The sequence below is a fragment of the Lolium rigidum genome, chromosome 1 (assembly GCF_022539505.1).
Source record: "Lolium rigidum isolate FL_2022 chromosome 1, APGP_CSIRO_Lrig_0.1, whole genome shotgun sequence".
Lineage (NCBI taxonomy): Eukaryota > Viridiplantae > Streptophyta > Magnoliopsida > Poales > Poaceae > Lolium > Lolium rigidum.
In genome coordinates this window covers 289,638,594-289,664,327 of record NC_061508.1, presented here as the reverse complement: position 1 = coordinate 289,664,327, position 25,734 = coordinate 289,638,594, and the positions used below count along the sequence as shown (strand labels likewise).

The 25,734-nt window shown below is 50.0% G+C and overlaps 1 protein-coding gene and 2 pseudogenes across 1 annotated transcript; 2 read left to right on the top strand and 1 right to left on the bottom strand.

Moving 5' to 3' along the window:
• Positions 1-6,912: 6,912 nt before the first annotated feature.
• On the top strand, positions 6,913-7,650 carry LOC124683893 (expansin-A18-like). Its single transcript, XM_047218320.1, has one exon. It carries the CDS (start codon positions 7,015-7,017, stop codon positions 7,648-7,650), a length of 636 nt encoding a protein of 211 aa, XP_047074276.1. The 5' UTR covers positions 6,913-7,014.
• Positions 7,651-22,815: 15,165 nt separating this feature from the next.
• LOC124659910 lies at positions 22,816-23,624 on the bottom strand (annotated as a pseudogene).
• An 804-nt stretch (positions 23,625-24,428) lies between these two features.
• LOC124659901 lies at positions 24,429-24,942 on the top strand (annotated as a pseudogene).
• The last annotated feature ends 792 nt before the right edge of the window (positions 24,943-25,734 follow it).

Genomic DNA, 25,734 nt, shown 5'->3' with positions numbered 1-25,734 from the left:
CCACAACAGTGCCTCGCCGCCCGGGGACATCGTCGACACCGACGCCGACGACGTCCACAGGGACTAGGCGGCGCACCGGCGGCCACCGCGTCCTCGACCAAACCCTAGTAGAGGTTTTTTTTTAGATTTGTTTTCAATTTTAAAGCCCATATAGAGGGCTTCTTTTGTTAGTTTATTTGCCCAAAATAGGGCTATGTACAAATTTGCCCAAAACAGGGCATATGCTTAATAAAATTTCATTTAAATTTACATTTCTATTTTTTTTGTTTTTCTTCACATTTGCACTGCGTCCGCGCGTTGGGCGCAGCGTGCGACCCAAAGGGACACGCGGACGCGGGCCGCTGTCCGGGTGTCCGCGCTGCCACCCAAACGGCCCAAAACGGATGACCCAACGCGTCCATTTTGGTCGCTGCGTTGGAGATGCCCTTAGGGCGACGAACGGGGCCAGTGTCCATGGGCCCTGCTACACCCACGTTGGGTATTCCGACGGCCCCCGATGCGGAGGATGTCGCGAGCCACACTCCGTTGCGGCGGTGGAACTTGCTGCCCTACCCACGAGGCTAGCGGCGGCACATGCGGTGGCAATGGTGGTGGCAGTGGCAGGCAAGCAGCGACACATTATGCTTCGCCAACATCGTCGTCAGATAGACGACCCCGTCCAGGCCATCCCACAACAACTTGGCCTCCTCCTCGCCCTTCGAATCATCCAAGGCTCGAGCGAAGGCTGCCTTCTCATTGTAGTCATCGGGCAGGAGCGCCACCCTGCTTCACCGCAGCGAAAGGCGTGTCGTCCTCTTGTTCATCTTCATTATCCCCCTCCTCGTCGGTGGCCATGACGAGGTTGCCGTAATCTTCACGGGTCTAGAAATCGCGCACTTCATGCGTCGCCCGCCGCGCCTCGTTCTCCCAGGCTAGGAAACCTCGCCAGAAATCGGTCCGTAGGTACTCGCGGTCATACCGCAGCGCCTGCGAGATAGAAGGGATGCATCGACATGTCTCATCTTCCAGTGTTGCCCCATCTATCATCGTGGCACGGTTGAGGTGCCAGCCAACAAGCAGCGAGACGTTGCGCTGCAGGAACGGACCGCTTGTGCCCACCGGCGCTGGCACTCCAGTACATGCACGTAATGCATGTTGCGCTCCGGTGGCGGGAGTGGCTATTGAACACCTCGGTAGCTTGCGGCCTGAGGAAATCTACCGCCGGTGGAGATGACGGCAGATTTCGTGCCCGCGGAGGTGACCGACAACGACGACAACATGACAACGATCCCTCCTCGTGGTAGTTGGTCGCCGTTTGAAAGGACGAGATGTCGCCTAGAGGGGGTGAATAGGAGTTTAAAAACTCTTACAGATTTGGCTTGTAAGAATGCGAAATTAAACTAACGTTTAGTTTACAAGCACAACCCCTAAATATGCTAGGCTCAACTAAGTGCAACAACAACAACTAGATCTAAGCAAGATAGGCACAAGATATATGTAGCACAAGTGATAGCAAGATATATGTACTTCAAGCACGATGGCTATCACAAGGAAAGAAAGCTCGGGTATAGAAATAACCGAGGCACGCGGAGACGAGGATGTATTCCCATGTTCCCTTCTTTTGCAAGAAGGTACGTCACGTTTGGAGGAGTGGAGGTCCCACGAAGGATTCCCCAACGCCACGAAGGCTCACCCTATTCTCCGAGCCAAACCCACGAAGGATAATGGCCCTTTCCTTATGGTTAGCTTTTCCTCCACTCCAGAGATGGCAAGCTCCACAAACACTTCACAAGCTCCATGAAGGAGAAGCCCGGGCCTCTTCACAATCTTCCTTGAAGAGATCACCGGAGCACCAACCGCCAAGCCAAGTAGGAGGTCTCCCTCCAAGAGTAACAAGCTGATCACGGTCTCTCACTCGAACTAATCGTGGTGGAGAGCTCAACACTATGCAATGGTGCAAAGCAAGAACACTAGAGGTGCTCAAATCCTTCACACTCAAATCCCACCGAAGCAACAAATGCTAGGATGAGATTGGAGAGGAAGAAAAAACAGGAAATCAACAAATGACTCCAAAATCTAGATCCAAAGGGTCCCCTCACTTAGAGGAGAGATGGATTGGTGGGGATTGTAGATCTAGATCTCCTCTCTTAGATCCCTCAAGAATGAGCAAGAATCATGGGGGGAATCAAGAGAGAGGGCAACTTATTCAAAGTCAACAATGGAGGAGAGAGAGTGGAAGAACTTATCCAACCCAAGGTGGAAGAAGGGCTATTTATAGTCCAAGAGCAAATATAACCGTTGGGGAAAAGTTGGGCTGAGTCAGCCGTCGAGGCGGCCGGTCAACCGGGCCTAAGGCCGGGCCGTCCGGTGCAGGACCCGGTCAGACCGGGCCACAGACCGGACCAGACGGTACAAACTGGACCTGGCGCCGGGTCTTGACCGGGGCGGGTCTTTGTCGCGCAGAACCTGCGCCTGGGAGGCCGGTCCACCGCCCGATCAGACCGGATGAGGGGCCGGACCCGGTCGGTCCAAACCGGGCCTGAGACCGGGCTATGACCGGGACACTTCTGTGTCTTATAGTACATGGCCCGGTTGGCACCAGTCCACGGGCCGGTTTGAACCGGGCCGACCGGTGGGACGGCCGGTCACGCCGGGCGAGAAACCGGGCCAGCAGGAAAAACATGTTATAAAAAAAATTGTGATAACTTTTGTGTTCGGACCCCGATTGACATGAAACCAATTTTATTGGAAAGATAACGACGAATAGAATCCCAACAAATATGGAGACTCCTCACAGGATATTTTTATATGTTTTTAGAGAGGAAGTCTCCCACCGTCAAGAAACGGTGAAGACGTCCAAACTCGAAAACGCAATAGAAGATGCATGCGGATTCCGTTTTCGATGAACTTGGGCTTGTTGTAAAGCTAGCAACAAGCTCAAGAACCTCTCACAGAGAAACATCAAGAAGCAATAGGGATATGAAAAGTATGCAATTGATTGAGCTCCCTAAGATGATGTGATCAAGTTACCCAACCGAAAGCCCCTCTTGATAGTGCGACTATCTATCCTATAATCCGGTCTCCCAACAACCACCTTGAGAGCGGTAAAAGGAAAACCTACCAAGGCCATACCTTTGTCTTGCGCGTCCCGCTTGATCTTGATGATAGCTCTTCAAGCCCCACTCAAGCCGGAATGCCTTACTTGATCATCGTTACTTCGTGAAGACTCACAAATGCTCCCCCATACACTATGATGGGAAAGCTCCATTGATGTACATCTTCACATGTCCATTATCATCAAATGGACGGCAAGCTTCAAGCATATAATCCTCTCGAGATGCTCAACTTGAACTTTCCCAACTCAACCTTGATGACGATCACCACTTGCCGTCATCCTCTCATGGGCTATATGAGGTCTCACTTTTGATGCATGCCCATGCATGCCCATGGAAAGATACCATGTGACTTCAAGTGGCACATTCTTCATGCTTCATGTGTTGACCAAACTTGAATCTATTCTTCACTCTTTGTATTGGTCAACCTTGTATCTTCTCATGCTCTATCATACTATCTTGATCGATGATTTTGATGCCAATACACAAGGTGTATCTTTATCTTCATGGCATCCATACTTGAATCCAACACATGGAATACAAGTAGTACCTATGGAATATTCCTTCATATAAACTCAATGAACACACGTAATGCATGTTGCACTCCGGTGGCGGGAGTGGCTATTGAACGCCTCGGTAGCTTGCGGCCTGAGGAAATCTACCGCCCGATCTTTTCAAAAAAAAAAAATCTACCGCCCGTGGAGATGACGGCAGATTTCGTGCCCGCGGAGGTGACCGACAACGACGGCAGCATGACAACGATCCCTCCTCGTGGTAGTTGGTCGCCGTACTTAGCCACTTAGGCATCTTCATCAGTATGGGGACGGTCGCGGTGGTTTGCTAGCGATGTCAATGGAAATGGCAATGGTGACGATAGTGGGACGATAGGCGGGCACGCTTTTTTGGCTTGGAAGGAACTCACAACGATATCAACATGTTGCAACGCTCTCCGGTGTTTGCAAGGATAGCTGAGGGACATTCTACAACTTCGGGATCAACGACCACATATATAACAAGGGCTATTACCTAGCCCTGCTCAAATAGTGTCTCCACCAACACCACCACGCCGCGGAGTGTTATTGGATTGTCCCGCTGGATCCTCTAATTCCGCTGGCCCGTTGGAACATGGGATCGGATGTGGTCATCAAGCCGTACGTGTGACTAAGTACGGAAGTGCTGCCAATTTGTAGCACTCGTCTTCATCATGATCTTGAGATCGGCAAGTGAACATCTTCCTGTGTGAGTTAACCTTAACCTCGGTTTATCCATTACGAGCATGTCCTAGATATGATCTTGGTGCGTTTGTGGTTGCAACCATAGGATTTTTTTCTTTGTTTTCCATGCAACGAACGCATCACAATCCCTAGGAAAAAATGCTAGCGAAGCTTGATGTTAAAGATTCCGTGGCCGGCGTACGCTCAGAAACATGGGAGGGAGCTGCCGTGGCCGGCATTCCTCGATGGGGTGTCGGTTGTCCGTCGACCGGGTCACACCGAGTCGCCAAATAGAGGGTCGGCGCCAACCCAACCTCCACACCACCGTCGGAGCCTCGTCATCCTAGATGTGTTGCCGACATGTAAGCCTCTCTGGCTTGGCGGGATTGGCGGACGAGAGGGAATCAGAAGGGTACATGTCGCTAAGAGATGCGGTGGAGAGCGGCAATGCTAGGGCGGAAGGTGGGGTGGGCAGTGTGGTGAAGGAATAAAAGCGGAGGAGGCTCCGGTAGGGTAAATATTTTTCTAGATGGCCAGAATGGCGATCAAAGCGGTGGTACAATAATCAAGGACATAGACCCACCATAAGTAACAACGAACAAACGACAAAATTCACCACAGAAACACGGTCCCACTCATTTCAAATCTACAACCACACACAACATAAACAACACCGAAGCTCCGGGAAGAAAAGCACATGGAAGGTGTTGGTAGCATACCAATTCCCACCCTCTAGAAAATAGCGAGGGAAACCACCAAAGGATGCACATTTACCATAGGAAAAACCCAAAGGAACTCCTCCTCACAATAGAAAAGTAACACTAGGTTTTCAAAATTCTTGCCGCTGGACATACTGCTTTAAAGGCTGACATCGGAGTAATGGAGATACCATTTGCAACACCCCGTGTTGTTCCTATCTCTAGATGTTTCGACCAGAGAACTTAGACAATACCAAAAATGACTCAAAGAAAATGCAATTAGACATATAAGCCTAACGTGTATATGGTAGTCTTACATACCATTAATGCGGTGCTCTGCAGAGTGTTGCTCAGAGTTGCAATCCTAGCGTGAAATTGCTTTAATCTCGTGCACGTACGTGACCGCCCGTGCCAGTTTCTACCATTGGATACACTATGTTTCTTGCTTTGAGATAATCTATACTGCAGATTTCATTAAGTTTCATAAAATTTCAGAATTCTAAAATGAAATGATATGCAACGACACCTAATGTTTTCGTGCATGGGAGGTTCCGTGCACAGAGCAAACTCAACTCTTCAGTCCTAGCCTGTTTTTTTTTTTTATTTTAAGATGGTGCATTAGAATACGTTAATGGTAAAATGGTTTATTCCATCATTGTTTTGTTTCATATGTTATATTAAACATTTAAAGTTCATTTCATGTGTAGCAGGGTGCTCGAAAAAACACTAACATCTTACTGTTTTCAGAAGAAAGACATTCTCTTCGAGTGTGAGCAGCAGGATGATCAACATATTTGTATGGGACACTAACTAATGTGAAAAGTGAGGTGTGATATTTTTTGGTTACTGTATGGGCCTTATGAATTTTAGCCCAATGCCCCAATGAGCAACCCCAATTTATACTTTATTTTAACAATTTCGTCCTAAGTGGACTTACCGGCAAAATTATCTTTCAGAAGCAAACCTATGTTGATGAGTTGGTGTTTCGTGATGTCCGTTGTAACATGTGTTCAACATCGTTTAGTCGTAGCCCTGTTTTGATTTGTGGGTGTTTTGACCCTTTCTTAGGCTTGTAACTATCTTCGTTCTATCAATGCATCAGGCACATGCTTTTGCGTTTTCGCGTAAAAAAAAATATTTTGCTCGATCATGAATAGTTAGGTAGAAAATACAGTCCATAGCAACGTTTCGTGGATTCAGCAGGGAGTTGAGAGCTTGCAGTTAGAGGCGGAATTTTTTTTTTTTTTGATTTGACTCTGCAGTTTGAGTCGGATATAATTAGACTTGACTTGCACCGTCTTGTTATTAAGTTTTGTTTAACTGCCGGTAGATGAATCAATTGTGAAGTTTTCTTTAGCAACTCGTGTATTATGCTCTGGTGTGAATGAGTTGTTTATTTGACCTTGACCAAACCATTCTGGAGGGAATTGTCCTAAATTAATCCTCGGTGTTAGAGGTTATCCCAAAGGGTTCCTGTTGCTCATGCCTTCTCTGGGCATTTTTTATATATATATACTTCTTCCATCGTTGTTTAGCGGCTAATGCCATCTATGTACTCCACTATCGTCAATGACAAGCTGCGCTTCCGGTCTTTCCGTCAAAAAAAAGAAGAAAAATGGCGAGGTAGAGGTGCAAAAGGAGTGATTGAAGGCACAAGTCAACTCTGTGCATATATGCTGGGTTCGATCGTGCGTATCATACACGGCCGTACGTCCGGCCGCGATTGTACATTCCTCGAGCTACTTAAGCACCACCATTGTCGGCATCATCCCTCACCTCTAAATCTCTAATTCCACCTTCGAGCTAGCTAGAGCCAGGATCAATCATCTCTCTTGAGCTCTGTTCGGAAATAGTTTGGACCAGCAGGAGAGAAGCTAGATGGCAGGTAGAAATGGCTTCTTCATCCTGCAGGTTCTGGCCGCGGTGGTGTGCTTGGCGGCGCCGGCGGTTGGGGCGGACTGGCTCCAGGCCACCGCCACCTTCTACGGCGGCAGCCAGGGGTCCGGCACGATGGTCGGCGCGTGTGGGTACGGGAACCTGCACGATCAGGGATACGGCACCAACAACGCGGCGCTGAGCACGGTGCTGTTCAACGACGGCGCGTCGTGCGGGCAGTGCTACACCATCATCTGCGACCAGCGCAAGTCCGGCATGTGCAGGCCCGGCAAGACCGTCACCGTCACCGCTACCAACTTCTGCCCGCCCAACTACAACCTCTCCAGCAACAATGGCGGGCTGTGCAACCCTCCCCGCGCGCACTTCGACTTGTCCCAGCCAGCGTGGCTCAACATCAGCACCTACCAGGCCGGCATCGTCCCCATCGTCTATCAGCGGGTCAATTGCCGGCGGAGCGGCGGGTTGCGGTTCACCATCACCGGCTTCAAGGACTTCGAGGTGGTGCTGGTGACCAACATGGCCGGCAGTGGGTCGATCAAAAGCATGTCGGCCAAGGGGACCAACACCGGGTGGATCCAGATGTCCAGGAACCGGGGCGCCATCTGGCATGGCATGTCAGGCCTGGAAAACCAGGCGCTCTCCTTCAGTATCACCTCCACCGGCGGACAGAACATCGTCTTCCAGAACGTCGTCCCGGCCGACTGGCAGTACGGCCAGACTTTCTCCACAAGGCAGCAGTTCGACTACTAACTAACCAATTCCCATCCGGTCTCAATTTCGCACTCCTGCTCACTTGTGCTTGATTGATTTCTTAGCCGATTGGTGCTAGATCGATTGATTGAATTGTACATTGTAATCCACATATACATGCAATGATCTTGTTTGATATGAAAAAATTAACTACACCCTCTCCAGGCATACTAGTACGTGTGCATGCTGTTGACAACAAACTGGAGGCTGAGTGGACTTTTTGTCATAAGGCATCTCTAGCGGCCCGACACATTCCGACCGTTTGTGTTCATTTGGATTGGGCCACGAATTTGGATCATTTTTGTTTGGGTCAGGTAGCCCAGTGGCCCAACTGCTAACTTTTTTTCATTTATAATATAACCATTTACATAGTGCGCCATGGTTGCCTAGTTGTCATCGTCTTCGATGAGATTGATAAAGACCGGAGGCGCCCAAGGACATTGCCAATGCAGAGGCTGCTTAGGCGTCGGAGGCGGCGTTGGTGCGGGAGGAGGAGGCGGAGGGGTCGGTGGCCTCCCCGCGGTTTGATGGCGAGGCCATCCCATGGAGCGAGGTCATCGAGCTTGCTATTTCCTATGGCCATCTCCATGGCCTCGTCCTCCTTGAGGTTCGGTGGTTGGAGTTCATCCTCCTCCTCTTCCGCCTCCTCCTCGTCGTCGTTCGTGACCTCCTCGTCATCCTCCTCATCGTCGAAGAGGGCGCCAAGCTTGAAGAAGTCCACGTTGCTTAGGTAACCCGCGCGGTGGCGCGGGTCGAACTCCTAGGTCCCGAAGGTGGACCAGTTGTAGGAGTCAAGGGTGAAGGCCGAATCGTCACGTAGAGTCCGGTGGAGGATGAATCTACGACGGCCGGATTCCGTACTATCGTTGTCGTCCCTCGTGCGGCACCGGAGGCACTGGGACACGGAGGTGGTTGAGGTACCAACCACCACTCGGCATGCCCGCATCCTGCCAAGGGACCAGCCGGTTCTCCTCGAACAACCGGTGTGCGAGTTCGGCTGGCAAGTACCAACATTTGCACGTGGTTTTCTTCTTCTTGGCGCGAGAGGAACCGGCCTCGGCGTCGTGCTTCATCTTGTGGAACAGCCAGCTATTTTCCATGGCGATGTCGGTGCCGGTTTGCTCGCGCAAGTACCATTACTCGCGCGCGGAAGACGAAACACGGGCGGTCGCTGCCAGGCGGGCCCGAAGGGCAATGAGGCGGACGCATCCGCTGACCAGGCAGCGTCCGCGAAGATGCATTGGCAGCGCAAATTCAGGCAGGGTTTGCATCCCGCGGACATGCCATTTATGTTGGGCGGTGCAGACCCATTTTAACCGCACGTACACAAATAGTCGCTTTGCATCCATTTGCATCGGGCACTGAAGCGTCCTAAATAACTTCGACCATTTTAGAAAAATATTTGAACTCCTATCACTACAGGAAACGAACTTTGAGCATAGTATAAAAATTACTCGGCCAAAGCCAGAAAAAATGAACTCGGTGAAGTGTATGCCAAGTATTACACTCGGCGAATCCTCGACACACTTTCTTTGCCGAGTGCCATATCGCGTGTACTTGGCACAAAATCTTTGTCGTGTGTTTCTACGTACGGTGCACTTGGCAAAGAAAAGTCACTCCATTTGATGTACAAGTAATACTTCGTTTATTTTAAATGTAGTTTTGTGGAGTTTTCTTTTATTGTAGTAGTATTACCGAGATGTGTTGCATCATCTCAATCATTGGACCTGATGCCCAAATAAATACTTATCTAACATATTATGAAGTTACATTATGAATACTTATCTAGAATTTTTGTTCAGATTTTTTTTTTGAAACTTACAAATATCGTTTCTGAATTTTGAAAATAAATTGCTACGGGTGGCTTGGCCTCCATTTGTCCAGTCCCGTTCATGTCACTACTATTTTGTAAAATTCAAAACATCGGGTGTGTTCGCTCGGAGGAACCAAGTAGAATGTAATGGGATGATTCTGCCCCTGGAGCTCATATATACATGTGTTCGGTTGGGCTAGTGGAATGGAATGCACAGGTTCCACAAAAACGAATATTCTCTCTAGATGCGGAATACGTCGGTTCCACCGAATCGGTGGAACGAGTGTGTTCCACCACCTTTCCTCACCCCATCTCGCCCTCACCCCCTCACCCCGAAAAAGCCACTCCCGCACCCGACCTTGACCTTATCCTTGTCTCATCGTTTCCTCGTCTTCGTCCCATCTTTTGTTCTAGCAGCGCACGGGGGCCGAGGCGAGGCTGGAGGAAGGCAGGCTAGTGGCGGCGGGTAGGCATGGAAGCGACGGCGGTGAGCAGGCAAGCAACTACGGCAGCGACAGGAAGGCAGCGCCGCAGACGACAAGCAGGCAGCGGCGGTTGTTGGGGACATGGAACACGCCAGTTTCTCTGCAAGGTGAGATGAAATCTAGCCCCATTTTGATTACATCGATTCTAGTTCATATCTGTGGTATATTTGCATCAATTACCTGTTGATTTTGTGAGAAAAATCAATCCCTGTACAATTTGTTATGTTCATGTGTATTGTGGTTATTTATGATTGCATACATATATTGTAGATGGGCAAGAGGATGGATAAAAAGAAAAGGATGATTAGGGGAGCTGTTGTTTTTGTGGTTGTTGCTACGGTTGTTGTACTTGCTCGATCTATTATAAGGAAGATAAGACCACGTATAACCCATATATTGCCCAATGCATGAAAGAGATCAGTAAAGGATGGACTATCTAAATAATAAAATTTAGCAATCTGATGTGACTTATAGTAATATGTTGAGGTTTGAAAGAGCTCCTTTCTTTCAGCTATGTGACATATTGAGAGATCACAAATTGCTAGAAAATAGTCAACATTTGTGTGTGGAGAAACAAGTGGCGTTGTTTTTACATACTATAGGACAAAACCTTCGTAATAGGGTTGTTGCAACAAATTTTGGTTTACCATTCGGGACAATTAGCATATATTTTAGACATGTCCTGCACGCCATAGGTGAGCTGTGCAATGATTATATCAGGCCAACATCAGTGGAGACCCCAACAAATTTTGGTTTATCATTCGGGACAACTATTAGTATGCTTGTATGATTAAAATCTGTTATATCATTGATGATATATATTGTTCTATTGTGATTATATATTTGCACCGCTTATTGTTGAAAATACAAACGAAATGCTGCTGAAATTTTGATTATATGTTGTTGGAAATAAGAACAACTCACAAACAGTCCCGTCGATGGCCATGTTCCAGTTGATCGACCGAACAAGGCCCCCAAATTCTAGGGGCCCCCATATTTCTGCTCGGTAGTACTAGTTAGCGTTAATTAATTTGCTTGTTCTAAAGCTGCAGCGGCCCATTTATTTTGCTCCTGCAGCCCAGCACCAACAAACAAAAGCTCTAGCAGGCCACGATGGAATACCTCACGATCACACTCGGCTAGGTGTAGATGCGATCAATTTCTATATCTCTACTACTTAAAAAATGGGAAGGCGTTCCGTCGTCAGCCGGTCCGTCGCCCGTTTCGTCCAACATTCCGCGTCGCTCGTCGAGTCGCCCATCGCACGTTTGGCATTTTAGCCCTTCCTAAATTCTGATATCAAACCATACGACTCCGACCCCCAAACCTAACACCTCACGAGCTTCGATCACCATCTCCGCCTCTGCACCTCCGACTTCCTCTCCCCGGTCCCCTCCCTTCTCACCTGGTGCACAAGACAGAACATCACGAGGGCCCTCGCCTGCTTCCTTCGCCTCCGCCTCCGCGGTTGTATCCCGCTTCGAGAACGACGTAGCCGTCCTCCTCTACGGACTCCAGCAGCAGGTGACCGACGCGTGCCGATCTAGCCCTCCCCGTGGTCCAAAATCACGGATATTCTTTGCGTGCTCTTGGCCACCGGAATCTGTTGTTGGTGATCTTGTTTTTTTTTCGTTTTCAGGCCACAGCGGGGCCTGCAACAGGCCCAGACCCAGGGCGTGGAACCCTTCAGAGCAGAGCAAATGGACCAGGTTGGTAATTCAACCCACCCGATCCCCAACCTTCTAATCCTGCCTCGAGTTCTCCAGATTAAACTTTTTTTTTGGTCTCTTGCTCGCTCCAATACTAGAACAACGGAATGTCGTGATAGAGGCACTGGTTATCCGGATGTTGGTTTCAGTTTGTCTTAGATTGGTGCTCAAACTGGAGAAAATACATGGCAAACACAAGTTTAGCAATGGTCGTGTATGCCTTGTGAATGCTAGCTTATACTGCTTGTGTTTTTACCTGCCACGGGCTCAGGGAGCATGGCATCGTGGAGGCAATGCGTATGTACTGTGTAGTAGTGATCTATTGACACACATTGTTCTTTCAGTCCCTGCGTCTGTAATAGTTTATATTTTTGCAGGTAGTTATACGTTGTTCTTTCAGTCTCTGTGTCTGCAGCACTATCATATTGACACATATTGTGCCAGGAGGAAGATCCTGGATGGTTCTCGAGGGTCGCCGAGTTCAGCCCTTATCCAGTTGTAGATATTGAAATGCATGTAAGCCAATGTTTTCTCTGCCAAAATACACAACTTCTCAGTTTCCTGAGCATTCACGGTTCACTTTATACCCATTAAGTTATTGGTTTATTGATTGTTTATCTATATTTGGTTTTACAAGAAACCAAAGGAAGATGAAAACATTGTATTATCTTTCACACATGGGAAATTATCAATTCCAGAACCAAAAACCATTTCTGAAAACAGAAGTTCAGAGGAGACACTAGACGAAGTTGTTATTCTGGAAGGTACCAGTACTATCGCTGCTCACAAAGACACGAATAACTGATCAACTAAGTTTGTGATAGAAGTCTACTGAATTTCATTTCAATTTTGCAGTATGTTATCTATTGATCTGATTGCAGATAGGAAGTCTAAAAAATAAATAATAGGGCCAAACACAGCTTATATAAATAACTACTAAGGCCAGACATGTTTGTTCTTATTATGGTTTCATTGTCATCTGTATGAATTTTGAGAAGTTGCCGACTAGAGGGAAAAAATCTCTATTGTGGGTAGTGCTCTATTTGGCAACTCTGATTTTTTCGACATGGTGAGTGTTGACTTTGTCCCTCTAGGAACGAATGAGTTAGTATGTTCAGTCACTAGAAGCTTTACCGAGTATTCATATGATGGCTTTTAATGTATTATATACTTTAAATAACATTCTTGATTTTCATGCCATTCATTGTTGAGAGTATTCATATGATGGCTTTTAATGTATTATATATGCCATTTCACAAATACTATGTACAGATAATGAGAACCAATGCGACATGGTGTATGTTGGTTACAATTTTCAATTGCCTCCTTTGCTGGCGTTATGGGGATTGAGTAGGCCTCTTTTTCTAGCATTATATGCTTTTCATCAGCCTTTGCCTTTTCATACTAGACTTCAGGAGAAAAGAGTAGGAATGACCATATTCTATTTTCATACTATCACAGAAATTCTAAGCTGCTTCGGGAACACAAACATAATGTGATTCAGTGTAACGGTCATCAAATATCAATAGTGTCAGATGAGACAGTGTTGCACAAATATGTATTGCCTGAGTCTTGTTAATACATCATTCTTCGTTCAGATAAAGCATGGTTCAGTCTTTACAAAGTATAGCAAACTAAGACAGTAGCCAAACTTTGTTTTTGATTCATTGTTTTGAAACCGTATCATCCCTTTCAGAACATTCTGTGAAATAAGCATGTACGAATGTTCACAAAAACTCTACATAGCAGAGAAATACTCATGTTCTGTTCAACTACCATTCTTCCTTTGTACCATGACATAGCTTGACATTTAATGCTGAAAGCTTTATGGGATAAGATCACCAAACCATTGTAGCAACGTTGGACGAATTCCTGGCCAGTTAAACCAGCATATAGTACGCCTCTTGCAGTCGTAAGAGAAGTAATTTGTTCCCATGTTTGGAGGTCTTGCAAAAATGTACGGGAACATATAAAACTCTTGAATAGAAATTGAAACGAAAATATAGCCCGATTCTTCCAAAATGGTGAGGTATTTGACGCAAAAAAAACCAGCCTATTTTTATTTTCCTTTGAACACGCATTTGTGATTCCGTACCACAAAGTGCAACAAATAACTGTTTTGCATCTCGCTGGTTGATGCCACAAAATCTGGGTATTTTGATTGATTACCAAGTGCAGTACTGCATATTTTGATTGATTACCAAGTGTTTGTGTACTAACTCTTTATTTATTCAAAACTCGGGTAAGATTCTCCGGAAAAAAAAGTTAAGGAGACAATACAGGTTATCTACTTCAATCTGGATTATAAACACAAGATGAGCGTGTGCTGTCAAGTGCAAAGCTCTGGAGATTGATTTCATTTTCATGCAATGTTGAAGGATCCAGGTTTGTTGTTGACACCTTAAATTTCTGCTCTTTTGATGGTGACATCCCTGAATAAATGGATCAATAGGTGTCTTATGTGCACTACCATGACCTCCATCGATAATAATATGAGGTATTTGGCAGTTTTACTATTGTAAGTCGAGTTATGCATACAAATCAACAATGAAGCTACAATGGTAGAGCTGAAGGTTGAGACGAGTGGCACACAAAGAGCAAGAACGAGTGGAAATGGAGGCAAAGCCTAAATATATTTTTGAATTTGGGATAACGACGGAGCGAGACATGTACTAGGTTTATGTTAGAGAACTGAGCGCTAGCTCGGTGGCAAGAGCATGCGAGTGCGCAGCCAGCCCACCCGGGTTCGAATCCCCATGCGCGGTAATTTCGCAGCCGGGATGAATAAAACCGGGAAAGTCTCATCCTACCTAACAACGTACAGCCAAGGGAGGGATCATTCCCCCATTGGTCAACGTTTTTTCTACTGGGGTTATGTTATGTTGAGCCGCCTCGGCTGCTATATATGTATAGCAGAGAAGTTCATGCCCATATACTTTTAAATCAAAATCTGCATCATTGCACTCATCACAACATTGGAATATATTCCCTGAAATTGATTGATGTATGTTTAAATTTAAGAAATTCCCTTTTTTCATGAAGTTTGCACCGGTTGACGTGGAATTTTGTTTCTTCACTGTGGTTGTGGATTTGTTCCCAATATGGATTTCTGATGTTGCAACATTCCATCAATGGATGCCATTCCAATTATATATGGTATGATCTTTGGCCACATTTTGTTGTTTCTTTTCATCCAAGAATGGATTCTTATGGAGAAGACACTTGCACATGAAAAGACCAATGTTTATAGTGACAGACAAAAAAAAAGTCATCACATTGATGTTTTGCTAGATAAGCGGGTAAATGAATGAGGTGTCCACTTGAATAAATTGGTTATGGCACGATAGTCGAGAATAGTCGAGAAGGGAGAAAGGATAGAGATGACATTTGTCTTGATGTTATATGAGAAAATGTTTTTGTATGTTTAATTTGTTTTATTCCGTAGCAACGCACGGGCAATTTACTAGTCTATACCTAATAATAAAGGGAGAAGCGTTTCCGTGGTTCGGTCCGTCTATGTTATTTTTGGTTTCGTCGTCCTTCGTCCGTCGCCGGTTTCCTTCGATAGGACGCGATGCATCGTACATAATGGCAATTCTATTTTGTGTCGGTTTCAGCGTCCAAGCAATATATAGCCAGGGAGCGAACTATGCCAAGCCGCCTCCCCTCAAAATCAGATCAGATCGAATCCAATCCATCGAAACGCGCAAGAACAAGGTCATCCATGGCCACCTTCAATGACGTACTCGTCACCGCGCCGTGCCGGGACCTGACGCAGCGGCGAATTCACTTGGCGGTCCTGCTTGTGCTTGGGGTCGACGTACAGTACTCAACACCGTTGTTTTGGAAACAACAGTTCTGGTGCTACTGCTGGTTCATTGGCAGTGCCCATCGGCGGCGATCCCAGACTGGTGGAGAGGCAAGCCTCCGAGGCGAGCTTCACGAAACCTTCCACCATGTCCGCCAATGCGGCTGCGTCCTGCACGCCGGAGCGCACAATCCCTGGATATTAATCGGGCCTATCGGAGACGGCCAGTCATGATTGTGGATCCTTTTTATGATCCAACCTCCAGCGATCTGAAACACAACGCTATGCCATGCTAGCTAGCATCATATCAGACCATCACCAAGGAGGCGCCTACGCCCAGCTGACAAACCCCTTTCTTTGTATGAAAAGCAGAGATCATCGACTCTCCTGACCATGTCGGAATGTGTCGTCGACTTGTCGTCGAGTTTGATCTCTGCCGCCGAGATCATCGTTGTGGCCAACTGCATCAAATACACAGATACCCTAAATTGTTGTAGATTTCATGTGAAGTAAAATCGTGCATTTCCGGATGAGAACGAGAACTATCTGCCGGCCTACTTCATCCGCGGCGTGCACCCTGACTCTGAGAAGGCAACAACTGCCTTTCGTGGCCGTCACCAAGGAGGCTCGATCCTACGCCAGCTGACAGACCTTTTTCTTTATTCGAAGCAGAGGTCACACATGTGTCTCTGATTACACTCGGGCGTCTTTCCAAAAGCAATCGTTGTTAGGGGCATGGCTGAGGCGGCCCCTAATATCGTCTTGGCTGCTATGGCATGCCTGAGGCGACAGGCGGCGACGCGGCGCCTGGTCTCTAAGGGCATCTCCAACCGCGCGACCCAAACGGGACGCGGCCGGGCCGTCCGTTTTGGGCCGTTTGCGTGGCCGAACGGACACCCGGACAGCGGCCGCGTCCGCGTGTCCGTTTGGGTCGCCACGCTGCGCCCAACGCGCGGACGCAGCGCATTGGTAATAAAATAAAACAGAAATGAAAATAAAAAAGGAAAAAAACAAAACATAAATTTAAACTAGTTGGTCATTAAACTTAGCCCTATTTTGGGCAAATTTTACACAAAAGAAAGCCATATATGGCTTTAAACTAAAAAAGCAAACCCTAGCCGGGGTTTTGCGAGCACGCGGTGGCCGCCGGCGATACTACCCCCGGTAGTACTCGTCATCGTCGGCGTCGATAGACGACGACGCCGCCCGGCGGCGACGCGCTGTTCCGGCTCGACACGCCGGAGGGCACCGGGGACTCCGGCCGGGGTCCCACTGCGCCCTTTCCCGGGCGGAGTGCGCGTTCGGCGGGCTCGCCGGCCTGCGCAGCCGTGCCCTCCGCGCGGACTCCCGTCGGAGCTGCTCCTCCGCTGCGTGGCCGGGCGCTCCTCCTCCGCCGGGCGCGCGGCCCGGCCCTCCTCCTCCCGGAGCGCCGCTGACGCGTAGCCTCCTCCGACGGCGCGCCGGCTCGAGGAAGGCCCACGCGTCCGCCTGGGCGTCCTCCCGGGCCTTCCTGGCCGCCTCCTCCGGCCGCGGAGGTGCGCGGCGTCTCGGCGAGGAGCGGCCATCTGGCCAGCTCGTCGAGGTCCTGCTGCTCGCGGGACGCCGCGAGCGCCGCCCTGCAGCTCCGGGTCGTTCTCCTCCTCCCGGGGCTGCGGCTGCGGCTGCGGCGCGGGGCCGGGGCTGGGGCGCGGGCTCGTTGATGTAGAGGCCGCCGGGGCGGCGGCCCGGCCCGCCTAGCGCGCCGTGCTCGGCTGCGCGCGAGGCCGCGCCGTCGCGGATGTGAAGCACGTGCGCCGCCGCGCATCGTGCTCCACCTCGAACCACAAGTCCCGGTTGGGACTTGCGTCGCCGTGCGCGGGGTCTGCCGGAGGTCCGCCGGCGGCCGAGCGCGGCGCCTCGGATCTCGGCGTAGCGGGCGCGGCCGGCGCGGGATGGGCGGCACCGGAACCCGATCCGGGCTCGGGTGCCGGCCGTGGGGAGGTGCACGTCCCCCACGGCATTGGGACGCCGGCGTCCCAGAACATCTGCGCCACCGCTACGGTGACGTAGATCCGGTCGCGTCTGGGCGTCGCCGGCGGCCCCATGGCGAACGGCGCCGGCGCGGCTGGCCGGCTGCTGCCGGCCTCGTGGTCGTTGGCGGATGGCGAGAACTCGCGCTCGGGGCCATGGCGGCGCGGAAGCTTCGAGCTCGCGCGTGCGGCCGGAGTGGAAAGTGGGGACCCGGATAGGGACAGTCCCCTTCCCCGATCCACATTTGATAGGACTGGGGCACCGACAGGTGGGCCAGCCACGCGGACAGGGCGGACACGCGAGGACGCCGCGTGCCATCCATGGCCACGCAAACCCGGCCCAGATTTGGGCCGGGTTTGCGTCGTTCCGGACGCCGCGGCCGTCCGCTTTTGCGGTGCGTCCCCGCGTTGGGCCGGGTTTTGTCCGGGCTGGACCCATCCGGACGCGCGGGCGCGGGATGGAGTCGCCCCGTTGGAGATGCCCTAATAGTCGGGCGTGGATGCGTGGAGTGCCAGCTTTACATAGATGTGGTCTTTCTTGTCATGGCGATGTTGTTCTGTCCGTGGCTTTAGATGTATACTTGGTCTAGATGCATATTAATCGATTCCAACAGTGCGTACACGATGCTTGAGAGTTGAGATGTACTACTTGGTTTTGGATATGAAGCAATGCCAAGAGGTATGTGATACGGAGGACAGGTCTATTGACTCTTTTTCCAATTTTACATTAGCTTAGAGCATTTCCAGTCGCGTCCCCCAAAGCGTCCCCAAACCGCGCCGGATTGAGCGTTTGGGGACGTGTTTTGCTCGTGCCGCGTTTGGGGGACGTCGCTCCCCAGCCGCGTCCCCCAAACGCCGCCCCCAAATGAATATTTGTGCAGGAAAATAAAGGTTTTCATTCAATTTTGATTATATATTACAAAGTTTGAATGAAAACGGCTAGATTTCATCTAAACCTAGGCTACGGACCGCCCGGCGGCGCGTTCGACGGCCCCGCCCCGTCGTCGCCTCCCCTACGCCGCAGCTCCTCTGCGCGCGCCTCCTCTCCTTGCGTTCGGCGGTGGCCGGACGGTGCCGCTCCCGCCGATAGTCCTCCTCCGCCCTCCCTCGCCGGGCCGCACGGAGGGAGAGCTCGACGGCGCGGCGAGTCTGCGCCTCTTCGCGGGCACGGGCGTCGTCCTGGAGCTTCTTCTCCGACTCGAAGGACTCGACGAGGGCGCGTTGTCGATCGGCCGTCTCGTCCGGGTGCGGGGCGTCGTCGTCGGACCGGTCGAACTCGTCGTCGTCGTCGTCGTCCTCCACCTCGGTCTCCTCCGCCTCGGCCTCCTCCTCCATTGGCGCCTCCTCCTCCACATCTGTTGGCGCCTCCATCATCGCCGCCGCAAACTCGTTGGCCGCCGCCAGGCTGCTCCGCCCGCCTCCCCCATAGCGCCGTAGCGCCGACTCCCGCCTGTCGACGCTCCTCCGCCGTCGCCCTGCTGCTGGAGCTCGATCGACTCACGCCGCCGGCGCTCGATCGAGTCACGCCGTTCACGGAACAGCGCCCGCCGCTCATCGCGCGCGGCGCCGGCGCTCGTCGGCCCATCGCTGCTCCATGTCCTCCCGGTGCCGGCGCCGTCGCGCCTCTTGTCCCGTCGAGGCGTCGAACGCCGCAACGGCCCGTCGCACTGCTCTGCTCCTCGCCACGCTGCTGCCGCCGCGGCCTCCTCGGCTGCGGAGCGAGGGCGGAGAACGCCGCTAGATCCGCCGCCTGCTGCGCCTCACGCCGGCTGGCGGGCCTCCTCCTCGAGTGCCGCACGCCGCTGCCGGCTCGTCCAATGGAGGAGACGGCGGTGGAGGGAAGTGGCCATCGCCGGGGCGGTTCGCCATTGCCCTTGGTGATGGAGGAGACGGGCGTGGAGCGACGAGGGCTGTGTTCGTTGCCGGCGGGGTGTGGTGGCTACCATTGATGAGCCGGGAGACCTTTTATAGACGCCGGCGTCGGGAAGAAAGCGCGGGAACGAGACGAGAAGAGGCGGGAAGATCGCGCGGGAACGGGCGGTGGCGTGCGAACGCCGGCGACGCGTGGAGGCCGCGCGGCACCGGCGAGACGTCTCGCCTGCCCCTCCGTCGCCATTAAGGCAAAGATGCCGGCTGCGCGCGAATAACTTCCGTCGCGAGGTAGGCGACGGTTAGGTTAAAGTCGCCTGTGCCGGCCGACGCGTCGGCCCGCGCCTCCTCGCCTCGCTTTTCGTTGTGTCCGGCGTGCCCGGTGCGTCCCCTGTGGGACGGGGACGGGCTCGGGGCGCCGGACACCGTATCGAGGCGCGCCGGACAAAAATGGGCTTTGGGGGACGCGGGCTGGAACGCTTTTTTGTCCGGCGCGCCCCAAATCCCTTTGGGGGACGGTTTGGGGGACGCGACTGGAGATGCTCTTATACATTGACCTAAATGAAGACATGTTCTTGAAAAATATTGGAAATTACAGTTCGAGAAATATCATGAAGGATCCATAATCCTGACGGTGTATTTTATCCGAGTGCTTGATACATGCTTATAATTATGTACACGACTGTTTAAGACAATGATGTACAAGTTATTGCTACGTGGCTAGCTTGATTCTTTCTTTGGTAGATTAACATTTGCTTTTATAATGATGCACTTTACTGCTATAAGGAAACATGAAGGGGTGTTATTGGGGATTTTTTCCTGTACAAAGGAAACATGGGATGCTATAGTAATTGAGAAAATAGACCATGTTCTACTCCATAGACTGGAACTTCTTAAATATGCAATTTCACTATTTGTTTTTGTTAATTAAAAAAAGATTTAGGTGACTGAGATTTACGAATAGTGTTAAACACCTAACAATTAACAAAACATATTTTCAAATATGCAATTTAGGTGACTGAGATTTATGAACAGTTTTATACACCTGAAAACTAACTCAAACAAATTCTTAAATATTTTCGACGATGGTATTACGTTTTGCGTAAAAAATAATATTTAGTAAAAATCAATCCGCTGCAACGCGCGGGCATATTTCCTAGTTAGTTCTCAAAGAAATAAAAAGATGCGATCATTCTTCCGCTCGAGGTTTGCATTCCCCAGTCAAGAGCGAGCGGCCGATTGTTCGCTTGCCGATCGTTGTTCCTGGACACTGGTGCTTGCCGGCTGCCGATTGTTGTTCCCGAACCCTTGTGCTTGCCGGCGTGGCCATCCCTTCGCCGTTCGCCTGATGAGGAGATGATCCTACGCCGCTACCAGCAAACCGTTGATCGGCGATCAGACGATCACGCGTGTATGACCGCTGCAACTCGTCTAGTCATGTTAATTTTTTTAAGATTATTTATTTAATTTATTAAATTGTGGAACGTGACAACTCATGAGAAAATGAAGTGTCAATAAGTGTTAGAAAAAAATACTCTAAGAAAAAAGAGACATAAGAAGCAGCAGCTCAGTCTCAAAAGTGTGCTACTTTATTAGAAAGGTACGATTGAGGATTTTATTTCAAAAGATACCACACCAATAATGCTTTTCGGTAGAACATGAGGTTTGTTTATTATTCTAGTGCTATATTTACTCTTTTTAGCATGAATACTCAATATATTTGTGAATATTGTATAAAATAGCACATTCTGAAACTATTAATTAAGTAGAGTATAGTTCTAATTTACTAGCATTTTGAGGTTAAAAATCTTTAGGCACATTACTTGCAAGTCGCACCAGGGCCCCAATTTACTGGAGACGGGCCTGCTCACAAACGTGGAGGTAATCTCACCTAGCATAGCAAGGAGGTGAGCTGAACCAAATACTAGCCAATCCATTCCAGTTTTTTTGGTCTCAACCGAACATAAAATGAACCGCTGCATTACACTTTTTGGTCCCAGCAGAACACAAGAATGGAACCAACCCATTCTAGTGGAATGGACCAAAACATTCTGTTTTACTTCGTTCCCGAACAGGACACACCCACAAAGCAGGAGATTTTTTATTTATGATCAAGTTGTGCTCAAATTTTGAGGATTTGTGGTTTTGCTCAACAACCCTTGTAAGCATATTGCCACTTTGCCAGTCAGTAGGGGGTGCAGAGTTGGAATGTGTATCTTAACTTCTCATCAGGTTGCAATGATGCCGAAATAACACGAGGGTGACAAGATGGCTGCTGCAAGTCGGCTAGAACCCGCTGCGACGTGCAGCGAGGAAACAGGGTCTCCATCATGTGTAGTAAAAGCTTTGCTTGATCGTCGTCGCAGCAGGGCCACGCCGTCCGACCCCTGTTTCTCCGGCGATTTACACAAAAAATAACCCTTTGTTGCAACTATAGCACGTGATCGACCCTCCGGGCAAACTATTTCACCCATCTAACCTTTTTGTGTGGCGTCCCTCACATGGGCGCCACACATGGCGATGTGGCGCCCGTGACTGCGGCGCCACTCTCCCAGCCAACGTGAGCGCCCTCGGCGCTGGGCTGGTGCGCCGATCCGACGTGGCGGGATGTGTGGCGCCCATGGGAGAGCGCCACACTACTCTTTATATATAATGTCTGTTTAGAGATAATTGAAGGCTGTGGTAGGCTCAGCTTGGATGAAGCCTTTGCTTCCCAATCCCGAGTCATGAGTTCAAACCTCCTCACCACCTGAATTTATTTTTATTTTTAAAAATTATGCTAGACATTGTAGTATGTTTAAACATGAAATCTAGCCTCGTACTGTTTTGTAGAGTTTTTTTTATCTTCTCTTGCTTGCAAACTGAATAAACATATACAACGCTGCAATGTGGACGGTGAAGAGCAGCGATGCTATCGCTGCACTGACCAAACCAAGATTCCCTCTCACAGGCAAAAGAACAGTAGTCGATCGATAAAGCCAAACTTGGCATTCCTGCCGTTCCAAAAATCAACACCTTACGAGTTACAACACTGCAGCTACTACCTCCGTTTCAGGAATAAGGCGCCGCGCATCCCAAGACTGAACTTTGACCATAAAAATTGAGCAACAAAATCTTGATTATATTATATGTAATTAGTATCGTTGGATTCGTATTGAAAAACACTTTTTAATGATATTAATTTTATATAAACAATCTTTATCTATTTGAAGCAATTCTTGGTCAAACAAAAAGCTCAGTAAAACGAGGCGCGCTTATTCCGTGAAGCGGAGGTAGTAGATACATGATCTTAACAGTACAAGTCTGATCTACTACTTGATGATAGCAACGTGACATGATGACAGCCCAAGGTGATTGGCAAATTTTATACAGATCGATACTAGCAGAGCTTAGCCAAGAGTACAAAAATAAAACGGAGATAGATAGATAGCTCAGCACTGATCAGCTGCTCCCCTGGGTCAGCGCCGCTCGTAGCTTCAACAAGAACATGAAACGAAGGATCAGCTCAAGTGCATATTGTGGAGTAAACATCCCAACAGAATTTAGTAAGTTTCAGTTGCACCGACCGAGGGAGCGTTCAGATCCGAGCTCCGCAGCACGCGCAGCCTCTTCGCCGTGGCGATGAACATGCTGCAAGAACGATTGCGGCAAGAGGAACTCATGAGCTATAATTTTTTTGGAAAATGGAATTCATGAGCTTTACATTTAATTAAGTCAAGAAGAACAGATACTCGGATAGTTCGGCGTTGCATGCATTTGGAAGACTGAAGAAAAACTTACTCCCATGGGACATCGCCGACCAGCATCTGGCCGCCCTCGTCGTCCTCGTACACCAGTGTGTACTCACCGCTGCCGTCCTCTAGACTGTCTACATAATCCAACTCGTATGCCGGCCGGCCGGCCGGATGGTGCGTGCGTACCGGCGAGGAGGTCCCGGAAGAGGCGGTCGACGGTGACGGAGAGGTTGCCGTAGTCGCCCTGTGCCTTCAGGTCCACCTTGCGGCCGATGGGGACGCCGTCCATGTTCACCTTCACGAACAGGCCCTTGTAGCCGGCCTTGTCGTCGGCGCCGTTGCGTGGGTCGGCGGGCGGCCGCTTGGACGCCGAGGAGGAGGCCAGGTTCCGCCGGAACGAGCGCACCGGAGGCCACCCCACCACCGGAGCCGCGGCCGCTAGCGTTCTGCTGCACGTCGCAGAGACAAGAAGCAAGTGAATCAGCGCAATCTTGTAGTAGGAGAAGATTGGCTCTTTCGCTCCATACGCATCTCCACTAACTGACATATACAAGGCTGCAATGTTGCAAGCAAGAGAAGATAAAAAAACTCTACAAAACAGTACGAGACTAGATTTCTTGTTTTAAACATACTACAATGTCTATCATAATTTTTAAAAATAAAAATAAATTCGGGTGGTGAGGAGATTCGAACTAATGACCTAGGATTGGGAAGCAAAGGCTTCATCCAATTGAGCTACCACAATCTTCTGTAATCTCTGGACAGACATTATATATAAAGAGTAGTGTGGCGCCCCTCCCATGGGTGCCACACATCCTGCTACGTCGGATCGGCGCACCAGCTCAGCGTCGAGGGCGCCACGTCGGGTAGGAGAGTGGCGCCGCAGGCACGGGCGCCACACTGCCATGTGTAGCGCCCATGAGAGGGGCGCCACACAAAAGGGTTAGATGGGTGAAATAGTTTGCTCGAGAGGATCGAGTGCAGTGTTATAGTTGCAACAAAGGGTTATTTTTGTGTAAATAGCCTGTTTCTCTCTGCGCCCACTGTCTCGTCCCGGGCCACCGAAGGCTAGCCTGCGGCAGGCTACAGTGAGCTACTGCGCCGCGTTAAAGGGCCTTTCCATGCCGGTCTGCCTCAACGCCGCTGGTCGGTCGTCGCTAGCCGGCCGCTCTGATCGGCGTGGCGTTGCTCCTCCTCCCGTTCTCGCTATAAAAACACGCGTGTGTCCAGCCATTGGAGAGCTCATTCCATTCTGTTTAGCTACTCCACTGACCTCAGCTTGCTTGTTTCTCTTCTTCTCCACCAGTCCAACTCATTCTGTCTCGGACTCTCGGCTGTTAGTGTTAGCCAAATGGTGGTAAGTACGCGTGATTGTCTGTGAACCAGGCATCATCAACCATTGAAGAATCGGAGTGTGGTTTAACACCTAGCTCTTACTTGTGGTTTTGGTTTCGCAGAGGGCGAGGAGGCCGCAGGTGCCGGCATTCGGAGAGTGGAACTACTGCTACCACCACTACGGCGAGCCGCCCGCCGCCGGAGTCCTACTACGCCCCGGAACCGGAGCCGGAGGCCTGCAGCGACGTGTGGTTCAGGTACTCGCCGCCGCGCAAACCGACACCCAAGAAGACGAGAAGGCCGGAGGGGAGAAGGGAAGCGTCCGGCGCACGAGGGCGCCGGAGGCTGACGGCTTGGAGCGCGCCACCGCGATCAAGGCCAGAGTCGCCTCCGCCTCCCGGGTGGTGCGGCCGGTCGACGAGGACCTGTACCAGGTGCCTCCGCCGGAGTTCATCAGCTCCCACCGGCCGAGACGCAAGAGGAGGAGCCTGTTGATGGGATGCTTGGGCCTCAACTCCTGCGTCGCCTGACGATGCTGCCGTGCGCGTTCTTGAGTAGTTTGAATGGCCACTTGAAAGCTGGTTCTTGCCATGGAAAAAAATAGCGCATTATTCTAACAGCTAATAGCGACGCTATAGCATATTTGAAAAGCTGACGCTACTGCTATTTTAGCGCTATAAGCGGCGCTATTCAGCGTTAATAGCGCGCTATAGCATGCTTAATAAGCGTATTTTTAGACCCACGTTATTTTTGTTATAGCGCTATTATTTTTCCTTGGTTCTTGCTGTGTGTCTTCTGTTTTTTTTTTTTTTTTTTTTTTTTTTTTGAGAAATGGTGTGTCTTCTGTTTTGTGATCTCTTCAGCTAGCCAAATGATCACTTGTAATGAGTTTAATGACTTCGATCGAGCTGCTTATTCCATACTGTGTATGCTGGTGCACCGAGTTAATTAAGACTAGTATGGTTTGAGGATGTTCGTGGCAAGCAAATTATGGTCTTTTTGTTTACAGAGCGTTCCAAGGTCTCATGCACAAGGCTGAATTCAACAGCTTCTACACACGCTCAAGGCCTCGTGCAATGATGCACAACATAGTGCAACTCTGCTGCTGTAGACAACGAAGTAAATGAGCCGCTGCATGCATGCAACTGCATGCCACGCAGATATCATAAATTCCCACCAAGAAAACGAGTTGCCACGCAGATATTATAGGACGGCACGCGCACGTCGTCTGGTCGTCCTCGTGCACGACCGGCCAGAGGTGCCAATAATGTGCCATGCCATCGTACGTACGCACGCACGCACTGTGGACTGTGCCACGGCAT